General features: G+C 45.9%; 1 protein-coding gene across 1 annotated transcript; it reads right to left on the reverse strand.

Annotated features, from left to right (window-relative positions):
- Positions 1-12,836: 12,836 nt before the first annotated feature.
- DNAJB8 (DnaJ (Hsp40) homolog, subfamily B, member 8) lies at positions 12,837-13,535 on the reverse strand. Its single transcript, XM_006895178.1, has one exon. The coding sequence runs from the start codon at positions 13,533-13,535 to the stop codon at positions 12,837-12,839; it is 699 nt and encodes a 232-aa protein (XP_006895240.1).
- Positions 13,536-19,696: the final 6,161 nt, after the last annotated feature.

Here is a 19,696-nt window from a genome sequence, read left to right on the forward strand (position 1 = left end):
TTCGGGGTATATTCCCAGTAGTGGAATTGCTGGGTCAAATGATATTTCTATTTCCAACATTTTGAGAAAGTGCCATACTGACTTCCATAGTGGTTGCACCATTTTACACTTCCATCAATAATGAATAAGCCTTCCAGTTTCTCCACAACCTCGCCATCAATAATTTTCTTGCTAAATTAATCTTTTTGGGTCCAAGCAAAATTAAATCTTTGACAATATCACTATTTCCTCTGCTTGTCATGATTCTGCTTATTTGTCCACTTGTAAAAAAAATTGTTAAGGTGCAATCCACGCAAAGGCCACAATTTTCACTCTGCATTAGTAAATGTTTCAAGTCATCTTGATTTTCACCAACTAAGGTTTGAGCTGTGATGCTGGAGAAGAGTATTGAATGTACCCTGGACTGCCAAGAAAGCAAACAGATCCATCCTAGAGAGGGTTAAACCAGGCTACTCCTTGGAGGCAAGGATTCTGGGTCTTCGTCTGACATACTTTGGACATGTTGTAAGGAGAGACAGGTCTTTAGAGAGGGACATCATGCTGGGTAGAGTAGAGGGACAGCGCAGGAGGGGAAGACCCTCTATGAGGTGGATTGATTCAGTGACTGGGGTAATCGGGATGGGTGTGTCAGAGGCAGTGCGATTGGCACAGGATAGAGCAGGGTTTAGGGCTGTTGTACATAGGGTCACTACGAGTCGCAAATGACTCCACGGCACATAACAACAACAACAAGGTTGCTAAAGAGTCTTCTATTGCAGATTGAATAATTATGGTCTAAGGACTCAACTCTTTCTGATTTTAAACTTTTCCTGGTGCTTAACATATAGTGTCCCCTTGTTCTGGGCATTTGTGAACTGAAATGACCTGGTATTGGCCATTTTTAAGTAGGCAATAATATGGTCCTCTTTGGTAGGAATGTCAGTTTGAAGACTAATGGCATCACATTCATGGTCAAAAAGGGCATCTCAAGATCTCTCCTGAACTACAGTGCTATCAGTGATAGAATACTGTCCATATGTTTACTTGAAAGATGTTAGTAAATATTATTCTTAAAATGTATACTAAACACTAAAGCCAACAATCTATACTAAACACTAAAGCACCAAACACTAAAGCCAACAATTGAAAAAAATAAATATTTTTGCCAACTTCTGCAGTGTGAAATTGACTGAAAACACAATCAATGTAGTTAATAATAACTAGTTATTGAAGGCAAAAGTTGGAAACAAAAAGAATGGGAAATTGAGAAGATTGAGTGATTATAGGCATAGAGCAATGATAATTATATAAAATATCATGTATATTACTATAGCAAACCATAGTATAGGTACAAAACATGATGTATATTAATAATTATATACCAATCAATAATTTTTTTGGTACCTGGAAAATTTGACATCAATAATAGAAATGAAGCTGGGGGGAAAAAGGGAAGGGGGGAGACAAAAACAAACCAAAAATCAAAGGATTCAAGATCAAGATAACAAAAATCAGTTGGATTTCTCTAGAGTGACAAACAGAATATAGAAAGGGACCTAAGAAAAATAATACCAATTACAATAGCTAACCACAAGATTGAATACTTGCAAGTAAACCTAACTAAAGACACACAAAAAAACTACACAAAGAAAACTACAAAACATTACTCCAAGAAACAAAAAGAGACCTGGAGAAATGGTAGCTCTTGGATAGGAAGACTCAATATCGTGAACATGACAATTCTACCAAAGGCAATCTGCAAATTCAATGCAATCCCAATACAGATACCCATTTTATTCTTTAATGAAATGGAAAAGTTAATTTCCAACTTTAACTGGAACAGAAAGAGACCCTGAAAAAGCAAAACACTATCAAAAAAAGAGAAACAAGGTAGGAGACATCACACTCCCTGGTCTTAAATCCTACTGCATGGCTGTGGTGGTCAAGACAGTATGGTACTGTTACAGTGACAGACACACAGATCAATGGAATAGAATTGAGAACCCAGAAATCAGCTCATCTACCTATGGTCAACTGATCTTTGACAAGGAGATGAAATCAGTTAAGTGGGGAAATGATAGTCTTTGTAACAAATGATGTTGGCAAAGCTGGAAAACCATCCGCAGAAAATTTAAGCAAGACCCTCACCTCACACTATACACAAAAAACAACTCAAAATGGATCATGGACCTAGAAGTAAAACCAAAGACTATATATAAAATCCTTCAGAGAAAAGTTAGAAAGAACTCTAGAAGCCCTAATCCACAGTATGAATAGTCTCCCAAGCATAATGAAAGCATTGAAAAACAATGAAATAACATTACAAAACATGGGGGAACCTAGAGAACATTATGCTGAGTGAAATATCTCCATTACAAAAGGACAAATACTGCAGAACACCACTGTTATAAAATAGGACATAGAGGAATTGGGGAGAGAATGGAAAGAGTGGATAGATAATGAATACTGCATTAGATCAGATGAGGGGAAAACTTTCCAAAAAGAACATATAATTAGGCATTGTATGAAAACAGTCTGGAATAAGGGGTGAGTTGTGGGGAGGGTCCAGGGATGGGGACGGGGACGAGAAAGGGAAGGGGAAGAAAATGTGCAGTAATGGGAAAAATTAAAACAAAATATACTCTATCTTAGATTTTTTAAAAAATATGCAAAATCACTGTTCAAAAATAATTTATTTACATCAGCCATTTTAGGAGATAACGTATGATCCAGATCCAGTGGTACTGAAGGAAGACATCCAAGTTGCATTAAAGGCATTGATAAAATTCAATTCCCAGGAATTGATGGAACATCAATTGAGGTATTTCAGGAAACAGATGCATCCCTAGACATCCACTGGTCTATGCCAGGAAATTTGCAAGACAGCTACCTGGTCAACTGAATAGAAGAGATTCATATTTGTGTCCACTCCAAAATATTATTGAACATTATTATATACAAATAAATTCTTGCTGAAGATTATTTAAAAACGCTTGAGCGTCAACTATGGACTCCATGGTATACAACAATGACATCAATGGGAAAATTTTGGAAATTTGAGCTAGATTTTTAAAGGGCATGCGCAGAAAGAGAGGCATTGTCATTGACAACAGATTGATCTTGGTTGAAGCTGAAAAAAAACAAACAAACCAGAAATATACTTATTTAATGACTTAAACTTTACTTACTTACACTGTAATGACTATGCAAAAAGACATTTGACTGTGTGGCTCATAATAAGTTACTGATGAAGAATGAGAATTCCAGAATACTTAACTGTGCTCGTGCAGAACTTGTACAAAGACAAAACTATGCTTTATTATTTTAAAGCAGCCAAGTTATGTGCCAGGCAAAGGAAACATGTCCTTTCACTATACCTATTCAATATGCTTGTTTTGCAAGTGATCAGGGAAACTGAACTACATAAAGAAGATGATGGCATCAGGACTGGAGGAAGACTCCTTAATAACCTGTGATACACAAATAATATAACCTTGTTTACTGAAAATGAAGAGGTCTTGAACAAAGACGTGAATAGAGATGGCAAAACCTTATTTGCAGAAAATGAAAGAAGCTTGAATTATCTATTAATGAACCTTAAAGACAACAATCTTCAATATGATTTATACCTTAGCATTAAGGAAGCAAAATACCCACAACTGGGCCAGTAAATAGCACCATGACAGATGAAGAAGAGCTTGAAGTTTTTGAGGATTTCATTTTACTTGAATCTACAGTCAATGTCCATCTAAACAACAATCAATAAGTCAAATGACAAATTTTATTTAAAAGACCTATTTAAAAAGCTCGGATGTTTAAAAAGTGGCTAGGATGTCACTCAGAGGATTAAGGCATGTCTAACCTAAGCCAGGTATTTTGGATCATCTTCTACAGAAATCACTTCAAAAAGAAAGCTAAAGAAGTGATGCCTCTTAATTATGGTATTGGTGAAGAATATTGACTCTACTATGGTCTGCCAAAAATACCAACACATTTTTCTTAGAAGCACAGCCAGGACGCTCTTTGGAAACAGAGATGGTGAGAGATCATCTCACGTATGTAAGGCATGGTATCCAGAGAGGTCCTCGAGAAAGATCTCATGCTTGGTAAAATAAAAAAGGGGAAGATCTGTAGACCCAGAGACTGTAATGATGGGCTCACACACAACAAAGATGGAGAAGACAGTGCAGAAGCCGGCGGAGAGCTGTTCACAGGGTCGCTATAAGTTGGTGCTGACTTGATGGCAGCTACAGCCCTTCCAGTCTCCTGCGGAAGCCAGCTTTCCCTGACGGAGTAACCCTGTTGCCTCCACGTGAGAAGGCATTTACAAGACAGTCTCCAGGAAAGAGACAGAAGAACAAAATAAAACCAGAAACAGAAGTCCAGTAAGTATGAAAGAAAAAAAAAGGGGGAGATGGTAAAGGCATCAGCTGTGGGGACTTAGAGGTCTGGAGGATGTTGTTCTGTGGCTCTTGGTGAGCTTTCTGAAGACTTCGTCTTGAGAGCATAATGGAAAATTTGCATGTGTGCTGAGGGTTTTATTTGGGGATTTGAATATATTCTGAGCCACATGGGGGGCTTGAACTTTAGACTATGAACATGCAATGGGCTACTACTAATAAATAACTCTAGAATAAATGAAAAATGACCATTGCGCTCCATGGGGGGAAAAGTGCCTTGGGTGTTTTTGAGAGCTGAGGTTGGTGGTGGTTGTAGGTGGCATTGGAGAGGGCTGAGGTGGCAGTAACAGGCACACATAGATAATCCCAGGGAGGCACAAGGTGGTCGGTGCCTGGAGCCTGGGTAAAAAGCAACTATGAGACCTGGAGTCCTCCGTGGAAGCTTCCAAGGCCATCTCTGGAACAGTACCTGTGAGAGGAACGCCAGAAGGGAGCATCTAGCAGATAATGGGTGTTCAAACTGAGGGCTGACCCAATGCCCAGGCTTTGAAATAAAGTATCGTTGTTGTTAATTGCCATCAAGTTGCCTGCAACTCATAGCGACCCTATGTACAAGCTCTGAACCCTGCTCTATCCTGAGTCAACCTTATCGTCTCTGATATTCTGACCCTCATTACCCCAGTCACTGAGTCAATCCATCTCATCCAGGGTCTTCCCCTCCTGCGCTCTTCCCATATCCTCCCAAACATGATGCCCCTCTCCAAGGACTGGTCCCTCCTTGCAACATGCCCAAAGTATGTCAGCTGGAGCCTCAGAATCCTTGCCTCCAAGGAGCAGCCTGGTCTAATCCTATCCAGGATGAACCTCTTTGTTCTCTTGGCAGTCCATGGTATATGCAATACTCTTCTCTAGCACCACAGCTCAAAGGCATCAATTCTCTTTCTGTCATCCCTTGTCATTGTCCAGCTTTCTGAGGCATAGCATGTAATTGTAAAGACCATGATTTACTTAGACTTGTCCAGAATTTTGTGCCACCTATCCAAAAGCACGCAGTTCAAATCCACCAGCTGCTTCACAGAGGATGAGCCATCTACCACTGTATCATTTATTGCCTCTAAAAGAGTCCTTGAAGGTCAGCTATAGTTATATAACAACAAATGTTTATCATGTTGTGAGGAGAGCACTGGACACCACCAGACAAGATGGGGTGGGTGGGTATGAAGGGCACTAAGCAGGCCCACGGAGCGAGTTATGAAGAACATGTAAAGTAAAGATACCTTTGAGTTGTCCTATCACCCAGCCAGTGATTCCCCACTGATGGCTGAGAAGGTTCCCGGGGAAGGGATGGCATCTGCAAAGGAGTGGAGACAAAGAGGTGGAGAGTGTTAGGCTTCAGGGGTGAGTTAGAAAGGTCCCAAGAGCCTTAGGGATTCAGTTAAATGTTGCTCTGAACATGAGGTAGTCAACTAAACATCCACCTTGTCTTGCCTAGCATTGTCTCCTAACACATAGGAAGTACTCAGTAAATAGCTCCCAGCTGCGTTAAAGTGGGTGCTCTATTTCCAGGCTCTTGTCCAAGGCAGGGGCTAACAGCTCTGTTTCTGCAAAGTGGAAGCAGTGACTCCTGGGCAGGGCTTCTTTGAGGAGGTAATGGCATGTGGTAAACAAAGTTTCAGCAGGCATTCAAGTGTGCCAGCCTGTCTACCCAACACTCCATCGACAAGATGAAATCACTTCGGATTTTGACAAGTTTTGATGACTGCCCTGTGAGCAGACCAAGGAGAGGTGGGAGCTCAAGACCCACTGGAGAAGTCTGCACGTCCCAGCAAGAAAGTAGACAGGGGAGGAGGCCCTAAGTCAGCCCCATCCACGGGTGCTGTCAGCAGAGCCCAGTGGGATCTCCTGGCTCAGAAGGGCTTTTGGGGAGATCCAAGTTCTTTGATCCAAAGAAACATTCTACCCTCATCTCTAGGCCCCGCTCAGGGCAATGGTGCTTGCCCCTCTCCACTGTGGCATTCCCCCCTCAGGCATTCCTCCTTCCCCCCAACCCCCCAGCAGCTCGGATTCATTCTAAGTCTCCACAGGACTGTTTCTGTATCCTGCCTCACGGTCTCTGAATCTCTCTGCCTCCAGTCCATCTCTCTCTGCTCTCCATCCATCTTTGCCATACTCCTGCAGCCCCCTAGAGCCCGCTCCTGTGCCCTTATCTGGGCCCACCCAGCAATATTACTGGGAGCCCATCCCCATGACAACAGGGCAGATGGCGGCTGCGATTAGCTGCTCTCTCCCTCCCTACACAGCTCAATCTGTCTTTGAAATTAAATCAGCTGTGATAACATCGACTGGCCCGGAGGGTGGAGGGGAGGGATAAAGGGAGGCCACTGCCTCCCACCCACCCTATCCCTGGCCTGGCTGGTGAGAGTGAAAAGGGATGAGAGCCACTTTCCTAAGTGGGGGTGAGACTTTAGCCAGTTCTCTAGTTCTCTGAGCCTCAGTTTCCCCATCTGTAAAATGGGGATAGTCACACTTTTCTTGGGGTCTGTGAAAATTTGCAGCAACTAGGTAGGTAGGCAAGGTGCCCAGCGAGTGGTGCTCCTAGATGTAGAAAAGCCATTTACACAGGAACCTGCACCAGGATGGGAAACTGGCTTGCAGTGAGGCTACCTGGTCAGGTGCTGGGAGTGAAGGGCAGTTGACCAGCGTCAGCATAAGTGCAGGCTACTCAACAGGGAGGCCCTAGATCAACCAACTTGATCAACTGTCCTGGAAGGCCGAGTGCTGAATTGTGAAATGGCCCCAGTGTCATTGATTCTAGTGTTTACTAAAAGACAACTTGAGAGTCATTGTGTTCAAACCCCACCCCACCATGGGGAGCCTGCTCCCCACTCATAGGACCAGGTCCCTTTAGACAGGCCCCTCTATGTGGTGACCCTGGTGATGAGGTTGAAGGGGACAGGGAACACTTAATTCCCATAGCCAGGTCTATGACTTCCCTAAGGGTGTGAGACATCTGAGCCAAAACCAGAGGACTTAAGGGTTGGCTGAGTAGGGTTCAGGGGTCAGAGTAGTCCAGGCCTAGAGGACATGACGGAGTGGGCTATGCGGCTGTGTGGGAAAAGGGTTCCAGCAGAGGTACCACTGGAGCAAAGGCCCCGATGTAGGAACATGCACGTGTGTTTGCTGCAGAGAAGAGGCCAGTGCAGCTGGAGCAGGGACGACATGAGGTGAGGGACGATGGAACTTTCAAGGCCTCATGGCCACCATCAGTGTATCAGTTTGTACCCCGAGTGTCTCCCAGAGTTCAGACTTTCACAGGATCTCTCTGGCTAGGCAGCAGGCGGGTGAGAATTCTGGAGGAGGAGCCCTTTCTTGGGCCATACACCCAGTGTATCTCTGGCAAGGAGGTGACAGGGAGTAGAACCTCTAAGGACAAATTCAAAAGGGAAGGACAGGTAGCCCAGGATGGGGACAAGCCCACACAAATACAGGGGCACTTGGGCGGCCTGGAGCATCCACAAAGGGCAGGTAAGCAGTGTTGGCTGACAGACAGGTGTGATCTTGAAGTTCAGGGACCTGGACTTGGTGTTGGGGTGTTGATCTCTGAGTGGGCACTCCATCTGTCTGGCCTCAGTGTGCCCACCTGTAAAATGAGGTGCAGGGCTAATGCCAGGATTCAGCAAGTTAGACAGCCCCATGCTGAGGTCTGAGCTACAGATGTTGGTGGTCAGGGGAGCTGGGTCTGGTGTTGGGAGGGAGAAGGTGGCAACTTCGGGTGGAGGCTTCAGAGAGAGGCGGGGCCCCTGGCCCCTGGCCCTTTGGGATTCAGGGAGCCAGTGCCCTGTAAGCATCTCATCCACGCTCGGACTCAGCCCCAGCCTCTGGACCCAGGCCTGGGAGAGTGCTGGGCTAGTCAGGTGTAATTGGATTTGCCTGGCAGCTGTCGGTGCTAAGCAGGCTCACTCCAGGAAGCCGAGGTTGCCCAATAATTGGTGAAATTAGCAGGTTGGCGGAGGCAGAGGTCAGGTGGTTAATGCTGTGGTGGGGGCTTTGATGAAGTTAGACCCAGTGTAGAACTGGGAGCTAGGGACCCACCTTCTGTGTCTCACAGGGCTTCTCTGGCCTGTGGATAATGTGGTTAAGGACTTCCAGCTGCTGGCCCGTCCCAGGGCTCCCTGAGGCAGGGCCCACACTGGGCTAGGCTGCTTGCTCTCCTCTTGGCCAGGGCAAGCACAGCACCCGAGGGACTTGCCACCCTAGAGACCTTGTGGTAAGATCTGTGGCTTCCTGGAGAGGCCTATAACAGGCTCAGGTTGGAGAAAACCAACCAGGCCCACCTTTCCACTTCCAGGTTACTCTTTTGGCCTTCCCAGCCTCCCATCCTGAGTTCCAGAGGTTGTCCTCAGAGCATGCCCCTGTTACTTGCTGTTCCCTGGAATGGTGTATGCTCACATTCATTCATTTCTTATCATATTCCAGGCACCTACTGGGTTCCAAGGGTACAGAGACAAGCTACATACCCCCAGGTCTCAGCTTGCATGGGGCTCATTAGACCCTCTCTGGTCATGGGCCAGCTTCCTCTCTAACTTGTTCCCACCCCCCAGTCTAGGAAGCAGAGACACTGTTATTCAGCCTTCAATCCTAAAATTTGGAATAACCTCCTTTCTGGTTCCCGCTTTACCCCAAGGATCAAGGAACTGTCAGATCAATTCCCTCAGCAGGCCCATTCATTCACAAGCACCCTCCTCACCCATACTTACCCACCGTGGGCTGGTTGCTACAGACAGTTATCATTCTTTTGAAGGCAATTCCTTTGGTATCAAGACCTGGATGAGATACTGGCTCAGCTACTTGTCATCTCTGCAACACTGGGCCCATCATTCTCTGTGCCTCAGTTTCCACTTGTGTGACATAAGACCAATAATCTCTGCCTGAGGGAGCAGTGACAATCACGGGACTGTGTATCCACTAGAGTAGCCTTCTTGTGCCATAAATGGGGCAAGTTTACAATTCGAATCTAGTAGATGCTCCATGGGAGGTTGATAGGCAGTGTTCTCTTGTGTGCATCACTGCCTCTGAAAACCCGCAAGAGGGTCATCTAGGAGTCTATTCTGACTCAACGGCCACATGATAGACTGTTTACATTTAATATTCCCTCTTCCCAGGATGATTTACCCCTCCAACGGTTATGTGGTTTGCGTTCTCATTCCATTCGGATATCTGAGAAGTGTCAGCTCCTCAAGATGGGCCTCTGGACCCCTCAACTTAAAACAGAAGCCATCCCTGGCTTGGCCCTCTCAGTGTGCCTGCCTTTATTTACTCCTTGTTTTGGGGATAACTAATCACAATGTGATCTTTGAATTGTGGTGCTGGAGAAGAGTCTTGAGCATACTATGGACCGTCAAGAAAACAATTAAGTCTGTCTTGGAGAGGGTGAAACCAAGTCTCTCCTTGGAGGCTAGGATTTTGAAGCTCCGTCTCACATACTTTGGGCACATGGCCAGGAGAAGCTGGTCTTTGGAGAAGGACATCATGCTTGGAAAGGTGGACAGACAGTGCAGGAAAGGAAGACCCCAGATGAGATAGATTGATACATCTACTGGGAAATGGGGGTTGGTGTGTCAGAATTAGTGAGACTGGCTCAGCACAGGGCAGAATTCAGAGGGGCTATACATAGGTTCACTATGGGTCGCAGGTGACCTGATGGCACATAACAACAATCACAATGTCCTGTTTATCTGCCTCCTGTAGGGATGTTGGTTCCACAAAGTTAAGAATCTCTTGTTTCCATTGCTGGAAGCTTCCATAAATACCTCCTGAATTGCACTGCATTAAAAGTACCTGACATAGTAATAAGTCAGAGATTCTTTTCAAATAAAAACATACTTAAAATATAATTTTTCAAAGACTGGAACTAAGCAAATCACAAGCAGCTTCCTCTTTTCTGGTTGAGCTCTGGTACCCTTCCCAGGAGGAGTGTTCCCTTCCCTTGGGGAGGCTGCCTTGCTGGCCCTGTGAGAATTCTGACTTCCCAAAGCTAGAATCTGCCCCCCCAGTGGGTTCCAGGTTTGACTCCTAAGCTTCAGGCCCTGCTCTCCTGGCCAGGAAAGACTTGGGGGCAACAAGTAGAGAGTGGCAAGGTTACCCTTCACCTCAGGAAGCGGATAAGGCAAATTCTCTTCTCATCCTATTTGCTTCCTTTGAACTTACCTGTCCTACTTTTTGCCTCTCTCCCAGGTGAGTCTGCACTGGGCCACAAAAGTGGAGTCGCAGGGTCTGAACAGAGGAAATCCCTTTTCTCTAAGGGCATCTGAGCCTTCCAGGCACTTTCTTCTTAACAACACACTAAGCCCCAGAGGGTGACCAAGAGGTGGACAATGACGAGGGGTAATAAAAGAAGACTTGATGCCTTTGAGCTTTGGTGTTGGAGAAGAGTATTGAATATATCATGGACTGCTAAAAAAATGAACAGGTTCAACCTAGAGAGGGTTAAAACAGGCTGCTCCTTGGAGGCAAGTATTCTAAAGCTTCGTCTGACATACTTTGGACATGTTGTAAGGAGGGACAGGTCCTTGGAGAGAGACATCATGCTTGGGAGGGTGAAGGGACAGCACAGGAGGCGAAGACCCTCTATGAGGTGGATTGATTCAGTGACTGGGGTAATCATGGTGAGTGTGTTGGAGACAGTGAGTTTGGCACAGGACAGAGCAGGGTTTAGGGCTGTTATACATAGGTTCGCTATGAGTTGCAGACAACTTGATGACACATAACAACAACAAACAAGCCCTAGAGGGAGGGTGGCTTATACACCAGGAAGTATGTATAGTCTGAAGGAAGTTGTGCTGCTAACTCAAAGGCCACCCATCTCTGGCAACTCAAACTCACTATATGAACAATGTCCTCCTGTGAGATTTACAGCCTCCTGAAAATTTATTAAAGGGTCACCTGTGAGTCTGTTCTGACTCCACTACAATGAGTTTTTGGAGAAATTCTCCAGCTTTTTCCCTTCACCCACAGCTAACCCAGACACATTTCCCTCAGCTGATTTAAGCCTGAGTCTCTTCTCTTTAAAGCATGCTTATTTCATTCACTCCAGGCTCAAGGGTATCTTTTTGTTTCTGATTGAGCAAGTGCTCCTCTCTGTGAGTCTAAGAACATGAAACTGAGCCTTCTTTGGCCTCCTTCAAAGCTTTGGAACCCAGATGGAGAAGACAATGCTGAGGACCTAGCCCTGTGGTCAATCTGTCGAGATCTCTTCCAGGTTCATAGACAATCTAGCGTATTTACACAAATACCTCCATTCAACAAGTGTTTATTGAGTACCTATACATCTGTGCCTTGCAATAGATGCTGACAAGAAGAAATGAGCAAAACTGATGTCCCTTTAACACAAGAATTCTCCTTTAACTGTTCCATATACCTGTAGACAGAAGCAAACAGGTACACAGCATACGTATTTCTGTGATCCTGCACCGCAGCTGTCCCCACCATTTGCAGGGCCCCATGGGATCATTTGAGAAATCACACACTAGGGTCCCAGCTGTGGGACACCTGGTCCAAGCCCTAGTCCTGCTCCCCTCTCATGTTCCTGTCACAGCCCAGAAACTACTCAAAGGTGCTCATCACCAGCTCAATTGACGATGCTCATTATCTGGGCCACCCCCAGTCCACGGCCATCATCAAGGCAGAGACAAGAGGGAAGCTTGGGCCCCAGCCTGTGTATCTGGGACCCGAGCAAGCCCAGTTTTGTCCCCCATCTCCTGCTCCAGCTTTGTTCCCCGCCCACACAGACTGCCTCAGTTATGGACTGCTGGACACCCGAACATGCTCACACACAGCCAAAATGCCCACTCTTCACCAACCCCCCTGGGCATTAGGCTCTGCTGTAACACTGTGACATGTGCAAAGACCCTGAGGCTGCCAAGCACTCAGCGCAGCAGAGGAAGGGGAGGTCTGGCTGGCTGAGACTCAAAGAGTAGACGGTGAAGGGAGGGGAGGCCAGAGAAGCGAGCAGGGTGAGGCCACCGGCCTGAGAGGCTCATGAGATCCTTCTGCTTAGAGCAGAGGCAGCCACCCAATGTGTAAAGCAAAGCAAGTGATGCAAAGCCTCTTGGATTTTGCCAAGATTACGGTGTAAGGACTTGGTGGGAGTAGTTTGGGAGTGAGGAGAGTTGAAGCAAGGAGGTCTGCGAAGATCCATGTCTAGAAGAAAGTGGCTTGGAGGCACGTTTTGAATCTGAAGGAGACCCTAGCAGGCCTGCAGACCCTCCTCCTGCGGTGCCTACGCACCCCTGCCTCCTTGCACCTGCCCCCAGCCAGCACCTCAGCAGCACCCCAAGACGCCTGGCACCCATAAAGCGGGGCGAGTGTTCCCGTGAGCTCAGTAGGCACATTTATTGACCATCAGCCCACGCTCGTGGCCCGTGGCTGGGAGGTGTGCTGCAGCTAGCCGCCCGGAGCTCACTTGCTGTCCACCCGTTTGAGCTGCTCCTGGCCATTGATGGTCACCGACTTGAGCTGCCCGTCCTCCTCCACCTCCACGCGCTCCTGCCCGTTCTCCACCACGCGCTTGGTGGTGATCTTGTGTCCATTGACCATCTCGGTGGATGACATCACGGACTTGAACCCCGAGCTGCCTGAACCAGTCCCCCCAAAGGAGGTGGACGAGAAAGTGGTGCGGTTGGCGCACCTTCCCGAGCCCAGCGGGCAGTCCAGGGACGAGAAGGCCTCCATGAAGGCGGGGAACTCCCCGAAGCCCACCGAGAAGGCCCCCCGCAGGCGGCTCTCGTGCTCACTGTTGAACGGATTGTCTCTGAAGTCGAAGGAGAAGGGGTCCAGGCCACAGAAGAACTCGCGGAAGATGTCCTCGGGGTTGCGGAAGGTGTAGCCCGAGTCGAATGGGCTGTTGTAGGGCGTGCTGGCCCCGCCGCCCCCAGCGCGCCAGCTGTCACAGCCCGCGCAGTCGTACACCGAGCGCTTGCTGGAGTCGGAGAGCACCTCGTAGGCCTCGGACACCTGCTTGAACTTCTTCTCTGCCTCCTCCTTGTTGTCAGGGTTCTTGTCCGGGTGCCAGCGCAAGGCCAGCTTATGGTAGGCCTTCTTGATGTCCTCCTGGGTGGCGTTGGACTGCACCCCCAGCACTTCGTAGAAGTTGGCCATGCCGTGGCCGGGAAGGTGTCGTTGGAATGGAACTGGTCGGTGATGTGGGCGCGGGGGGCCCGTGTGGTCAGAGTGGACGTGGCAGAGGCAGCAGGCGGGTGGGTCCCCTCAGCCAGGGCTCTTGCCAGAATCTGCTGGTTCCAGGCGTGGCTCTGCCAGCAAGTTTACCTTTTCTTAGTACCAGCTCTCAGGACAGGAAGAGGCCTCCTCTGTGAGGGGCAGGGGGAGGGGAGGGGAGGGCCCCACAGTGCCTGTGCCCCTTCACAGCTGAGGTAGGGGCCTTTGTGACATCACCTCCTGGGTGTGTCAGTCCCCACCCTCAGCTCTGTATGGGGCAACACCTGGTGCATTGGTCTCACCTGAGAGTGAAACTAAGGGACTCTGGCGGCCTTGGCCTTGGAACGTAGAGCTTGGCTGAGCTCCAGGAATCCAGGAGCAGAGGCAGGGTGAGCTACAAGATTCTTGGTGGACAACTAAGGTCAGTGACAGTGGTCATGGAAGAGAGAAAGGGCTCCCTGAGTCATGTCCATTAGCCTGATATCTGGATTGTTGGTATGGATTGGGGGCAGGCTGGGGGTGGGGGAGCTGTTCCAGAAGGGAGACCAGGCAAGTCGTGGTATTGGGACAGAAGTTGACTCTTTGTAGCCTATTACCTTGATATGTCCTCAAAGACCAGCTCTACACACAGAGCAAGGAGGAGGAGGAAGAAAGAGGAGGAAGGAATAAAAGATGGAGATAGAATATATGGCTTATTGGCTTCCATAAGGAAGTCCTTCTTCTGCTAGGAGCCCAGAGGACTGGATAGTGCCTGGCTATCATTACTAAACATTTTGATCAAAGAGTCTATAGAAGAGTCTTGATCAAAAGGGGGGAAATTCAGAAGCATAATTTAAAATTCTTATGGAATTAAGACTTTCTAGAGCCATGGAAAATAGATGAACCCATGAAACTATTGTTTTAAAATAATCTCTAAAATTTAATCCAAAAATATCCCCAAAAGTCTTCTTAAAGGTCTGCCCCAAACACTGTGATCTCTTAAGTTCTTTCTCTTTTTTAAAAATTTTATTATTTTGTATGTGTGTATCGTCAAATCGGATCTGACTGGTACAGGAGGAGATTGTCCCTCCTTCTCCAGCAAAGCATCTGGTGGATTCAAACCGCATACCTCTGGGATTGCAATGCAACTTCTTGCCACTAGGCCCCCAGAGCTCCATAAGCTCTTTTTATTTAGGATCAAATTAATAATAATAACTCAAAATATTACATAGAAAATTTAGGAGGCAGTGTGTTTATGTCACAACCTTGGAGAAGAAACAAAAAAGGAAGATGAGAATGGTTGTACAAATTAGAGAGTATAATCAATGTCTTTGATTTGTACACAGAGAAATTATTGGATTGGGACATTTCCAACTGTGTTATTCTCAGCAACAACAAAAACAAATTCATTAAACTCCATGGCACATATAGCTCTATATTTGTTCCCATCCCAAAGAAGAGTGAACCAACAGAGTGTGGAAACAATATCGTTGATTTCACATGCAGGCAAGAGTCTACTGAAGATTATCCAAAAACGACTGGAACAGAACATCAGCAGAGAACTGCCAGAAGTCCAGGCTGGGTTTAGAAAGGGTCGTGGTACTAGGGATATTGTAGCTAATGTTAGATTAATCTTAGCTGAAAGCAGGGAATACAAGAGGAAGGTATATCTGTGTTTCATTGACTATGCAAAGGTGTTTGACTGTGTGGATCAGAACAAACTGTGGCTGACTCTGAGAAGAATGGGAATCCCAGAACACTTGATCGTGCTGATGTGAAACCTAAAGGCAGTCGTCAGAACAGAGCAAGGAAACACAGCATGGTTCAAAATTGGGAAGGGCGTATGCCAGGGATGTGTCCTATCTCCATACCTTTTCAACCTGTATGCAGAACAGATTATCCAGGAGGCTGGGCTCTATGGGGAGAAATGTGGGGTCAATATTGGTGGACAATTTATCAACAATCTGTGTTATGCAGATGACACAACCCTGCTTGCTGAAACTGAGGCGTTTGCTGCAGAGGGTCAAGGACTGCAGCCTTCAATATGGATTGAGGCTCAATGTCAAGAAGACAGAGTCTCACCACTAGACCAATGGGCAGCATCAGGATGGATGGTGAAAAGATTGAGATTGTTCGCAGCTTTAGTTTGCTTGGCTCCACAGTCAACACTCTTGGCACCAGTAGCCAGGAAATTAAAAGACGTATTGCCATGGGAAAGTCTGCTGTTAGAGACCTCTCCAAAGTACTGAAGAGCAATGGTGTCTCTCTGGAGAATAAGGTGCTTCTGATACAGGCCATGGTCTTTGCGATCACTTGTTATGCATCAGAGTTGGACAATGACTAAGAGGATAGAAGGAGAATTGATGCCTTTGAGCTGTGGTGCTGGAGAAGAGTATTGAGAGTACCATGGACTGCTAAGAAAACAAACAGATTCGTCCTGGAAAGGGTTAAACCAGGCGGCTCTTGGGAGGCAAGGATTCTGAGGCTTCGTCTGACATACTTTGGACATGTTGTAAGGAGGGACTGGTCCTTGGAGAGGGACATCATGCTTGGGAGGATAGAAGGACAGCGCAGGAGGGGAGGGCCCTGTATTAGGTGAATTGACTCAGTGATTGGGATAATTGGGATGGGTGTGTCAGAGGCAATGCGATTGGCACAGGATAGAGCAGGGTTTAGGGCTGTTGTACATAGGGTCGCTATGAGTCACAAGCGACTCTTCAGCACATAACAACAACAACATGACAGGTTTGGAAGCAGAAGTGGCATCCATTTCCTAAACATCACGCCTCCAGAAATTCTATGAACTTTGATAAATGTCAATAGCCGTAGAGGGACTTCAGGCCTTTGGTTCATAGGTTTGCTATATGAGTCGAGCTCAACTCAAAGGCAATCAACAACAACAACAACAACATATCCCTTTTAAGCAGTTCTTTCCCTCATATGTTTCAATGCAGTGTTCATCATTCCTCTTTTCTTAGTTTCTCCCTAACCCTGATGTCAAATCCTCCTTACACCAGTGGCACTATGCAATATTTTTCCTTTTGTGACTGAGATATTTCACTCAGCATAATGTCCTCCAGGGTCACCCATTTTGTATATTATTTCATGAGTTCTTTGTTTTTCAGTGCTGCATAGTATTACATTGTGGGAATATACCACAGGTGTTTCCAACTCTTTTCTATTGTGAATAGTAAACATGGGTGTGTGCATATATCTGTCTGGTGTCAGTTCTGGTCTTTTTTAGGGTATATTCCCAGTAGTGGAATTGCTGGGTCAAATGGTATTTCTATTTGCAACTTCTTAAGAAAGTGTCATACTGCCTTCCATAGTGGTTGCACCATTTTACACTCCCACCACCAGTGAATAAGGGTTGCAGTTTCTTCACAACCTCACCAACATTTGTTTTTTGCTTCTCTGTTGAATTTTGCTATTGTTACTTGGATGAGATGATATCTCATAGTTTTTTTGATTTGCATCTCTCTTAGAGCTAGGGATTTTGAACATTTCTCCATGTGTTTGTTTGCCGTCAGAATGTCTTCTTTGGTGAAGTGTTCATATCCTGCGTCCATTTTTCAATTGGGCTGTTTACCTTTACCTTGTTGTGGTGAATGCTCACATTCTAACCATCACGGCCCTACGCTGTGACCTTATTTGAAAAGAGTCTTTGTAGATACAATTAAGTTAAAGATCTCAAGATAAAATCATTCTGGATTTTTTCCTGTCTTTCTCATTGTCATTGAGTCAGAATCTACTCATAGTTGATCCTCCAGTGGACTCCCAAGACTGTAAATAGCACAGGAAGAGATTGACCATCTTCCTTTCTTGAAGCTGCTGGTGGAGTTGTACTGCCCATGAGGCATAGCCTTTGGGTTACCAATTTGTACAAATCTCTATGGACTACATCACCAGAACTCACTTGGATTATCTCAGTGGGTCATAAGGTCTGTGATAAGTACCTTTATTAGAAACATCCAGAAGAAAGAAATAATAAAGAAAAGAAAAAGAGCATGTGAAGATGTGAACAGAGTTTTGAGTGATGTACCCACAAGGCAAAATGACAACCATCAAAAGCTGGAAGAGACAAGAGAAGATTCTCAGAATCTCCGGATGCGGCCTTACTGACATCCTGATGTTGCGCTTCTGGCCACCAGAATGAATTTCATCCAGTTTGTGATCACTTGTTACAGCAGCAGCAGGAAACTGTGAGCGAGGTAATCCAATGCTCCTGTTGTTTTTGCTGCGTACCATTGAGTCGGAACCGACTCATAACTGACCCTTAAGCAATTTTCAGAAAATATAAATTGCACAGGAGGAAATGACTCATCTTTCACTGCCAGAGAAACTTGTGGATTCAAACCATTTGCCTTTGGGTTGACAGGGTAACCCCTCGCCACTAGACTACCAGAGAGTTCCATGATCATATTAGAAACATCAAATAACAATACTTATTAATAGTTAATTCTACTTGTGCCTCTCCCCTCTCCAGTTAAGATTGAAAGCATTCTAAGCTACTTTTAAACCACACAAAGGGAAAACAATTTGGATTAGGTTAAAATAGAATTTTTCTTCCAATCTTCTTACCTCCCTCTTCCTCCTCTTATCTTCTTCTCTTTTCTAGTCTTGACTTCTCTCCCTCATTCCTTCTCCTCTCTTCATTTTCCATACTCATTGGCAGTAGGTTTCAAACACCTAAAAGGTGTCAGTATGTCCTAATTTGAAATGTCAGGAGAGATGAAAGCAGAATTTGGAGAAACTTTGTGAACCAAACCTAGAGCCATAAATGTTATTTCTGTGTACCTTAAATACCTCACATATCCATGCTCCTTACACACTTACCCTCTGCATCCCACACCTGTTCACTCACAGATGCTAACACACACAGAGAGGTCATAAATGGGCAGAGCACAGGGACAGCAGAATAAGTAACTACTCTGGGTACCCTTACAGTGTCTCCACTACTATATTTCTGGTACTATGGTCAGAAGCCATTCACCTTGACAGGCTTGCCCATATGAGTGGAGAAAGAAGCCCATCCTACAAAAGTCTCAATGAGAGTGGTATTGTTGATTATGGAGATGGCGGTGTGTCAAGGCATGTAGTGGCATAGTAGTTATGGACAAGGCCACCTTAAAATAGTAGTGTTGATTGTGGTGGCAGTATTTGGGTGATGGAAGTGTTGAACAGTGATTATGGTAATGGCAGGAGAGCTACTAATGAACGTGGTAGGCTGACGGTGAACGTGGTACACTGATGGTGAGGTGATGGCAGTAAAAATGCTTGTGGTTCTTGCTGAGTATTGTGGAGATGGAACCAACCCATAGCTGAACGTCCAGTGGGTTTTCAGAGACAACAAATTGCCCAGAAGATTGTCAGTTTTTCTCCCACAGAGCAGCTGGTAGATTTGAACCTGCTGCATACCTTAGGGGTTGATTGAAGCATAGCTTCTTACCAGTAGGGCACCAGAGCTCCCTATGATGATGGATGGAGTTGACAACAGAGGTGGTGGCAGTAATAATGCTTGTGGTAGAGATAGCAAATAATGTATGGTGATGATCATGGCAATTATGGAAGCGATAATAATAGTGACATTGGCTATGGGGGAGTTAATATTAAGGACGTGATGGGGAAAGTATGCCAATGAAGTCATTGGCATGGCTGTTGTTCATGATGGCAGTAAGTAGGTGATGTGGGTGAGATGAAGGTAGTGGCGATGGTAGAAATTCTATATTATTCAACTTTGATATAGTAGTTGTTTATCATTGAGTCAGAATAGACTTATAGCTGATCCACCAGTGGTTTTTCAAGGTTGTAAATCACATGGGAGGAGATTGCCCGTCTTCCTCCTGCAAAGCAGCTTGTGAACTTGAAGCATTTGACTTCGAGTTAACAGTACAGCTCCTTACCATCAGGCCACCCAAACAACTCCCATATCTCCAGTGCTTACAAAAAACATTTCCTAATTTCGTTCCTAGTGTCGCTATGAGTCACCTACGACTTGACGGCATTTAACAACCACCACCACCACCTACTTATCAAAACCTGTAGGTCAGCTTCTGGGGTTTTGCTTCACATACCTTCTCAGCCTAAATCCCAGGCTAACAGGGCAGCTCCAGTCTTAGATCTAT

This window comes from Elephantulus edwardii, unplaced genomic scaffold (assembly GCF_000299155.1).
Source record: "Elephantulus edwardii isolate Elephantulus edwardi_28Jun2011 unplaced genomic scaffold, EleEdw1.0 scaffold00161, whole genome shotgun sequence".
Taxonomy (NCBI): domain Eukaryota; kingdom Metazoa; phylum Chordata; class Mammalia; order Macroscelidea; family Macroscelididae; genus Elephantulus; species Elephantulus edwardii.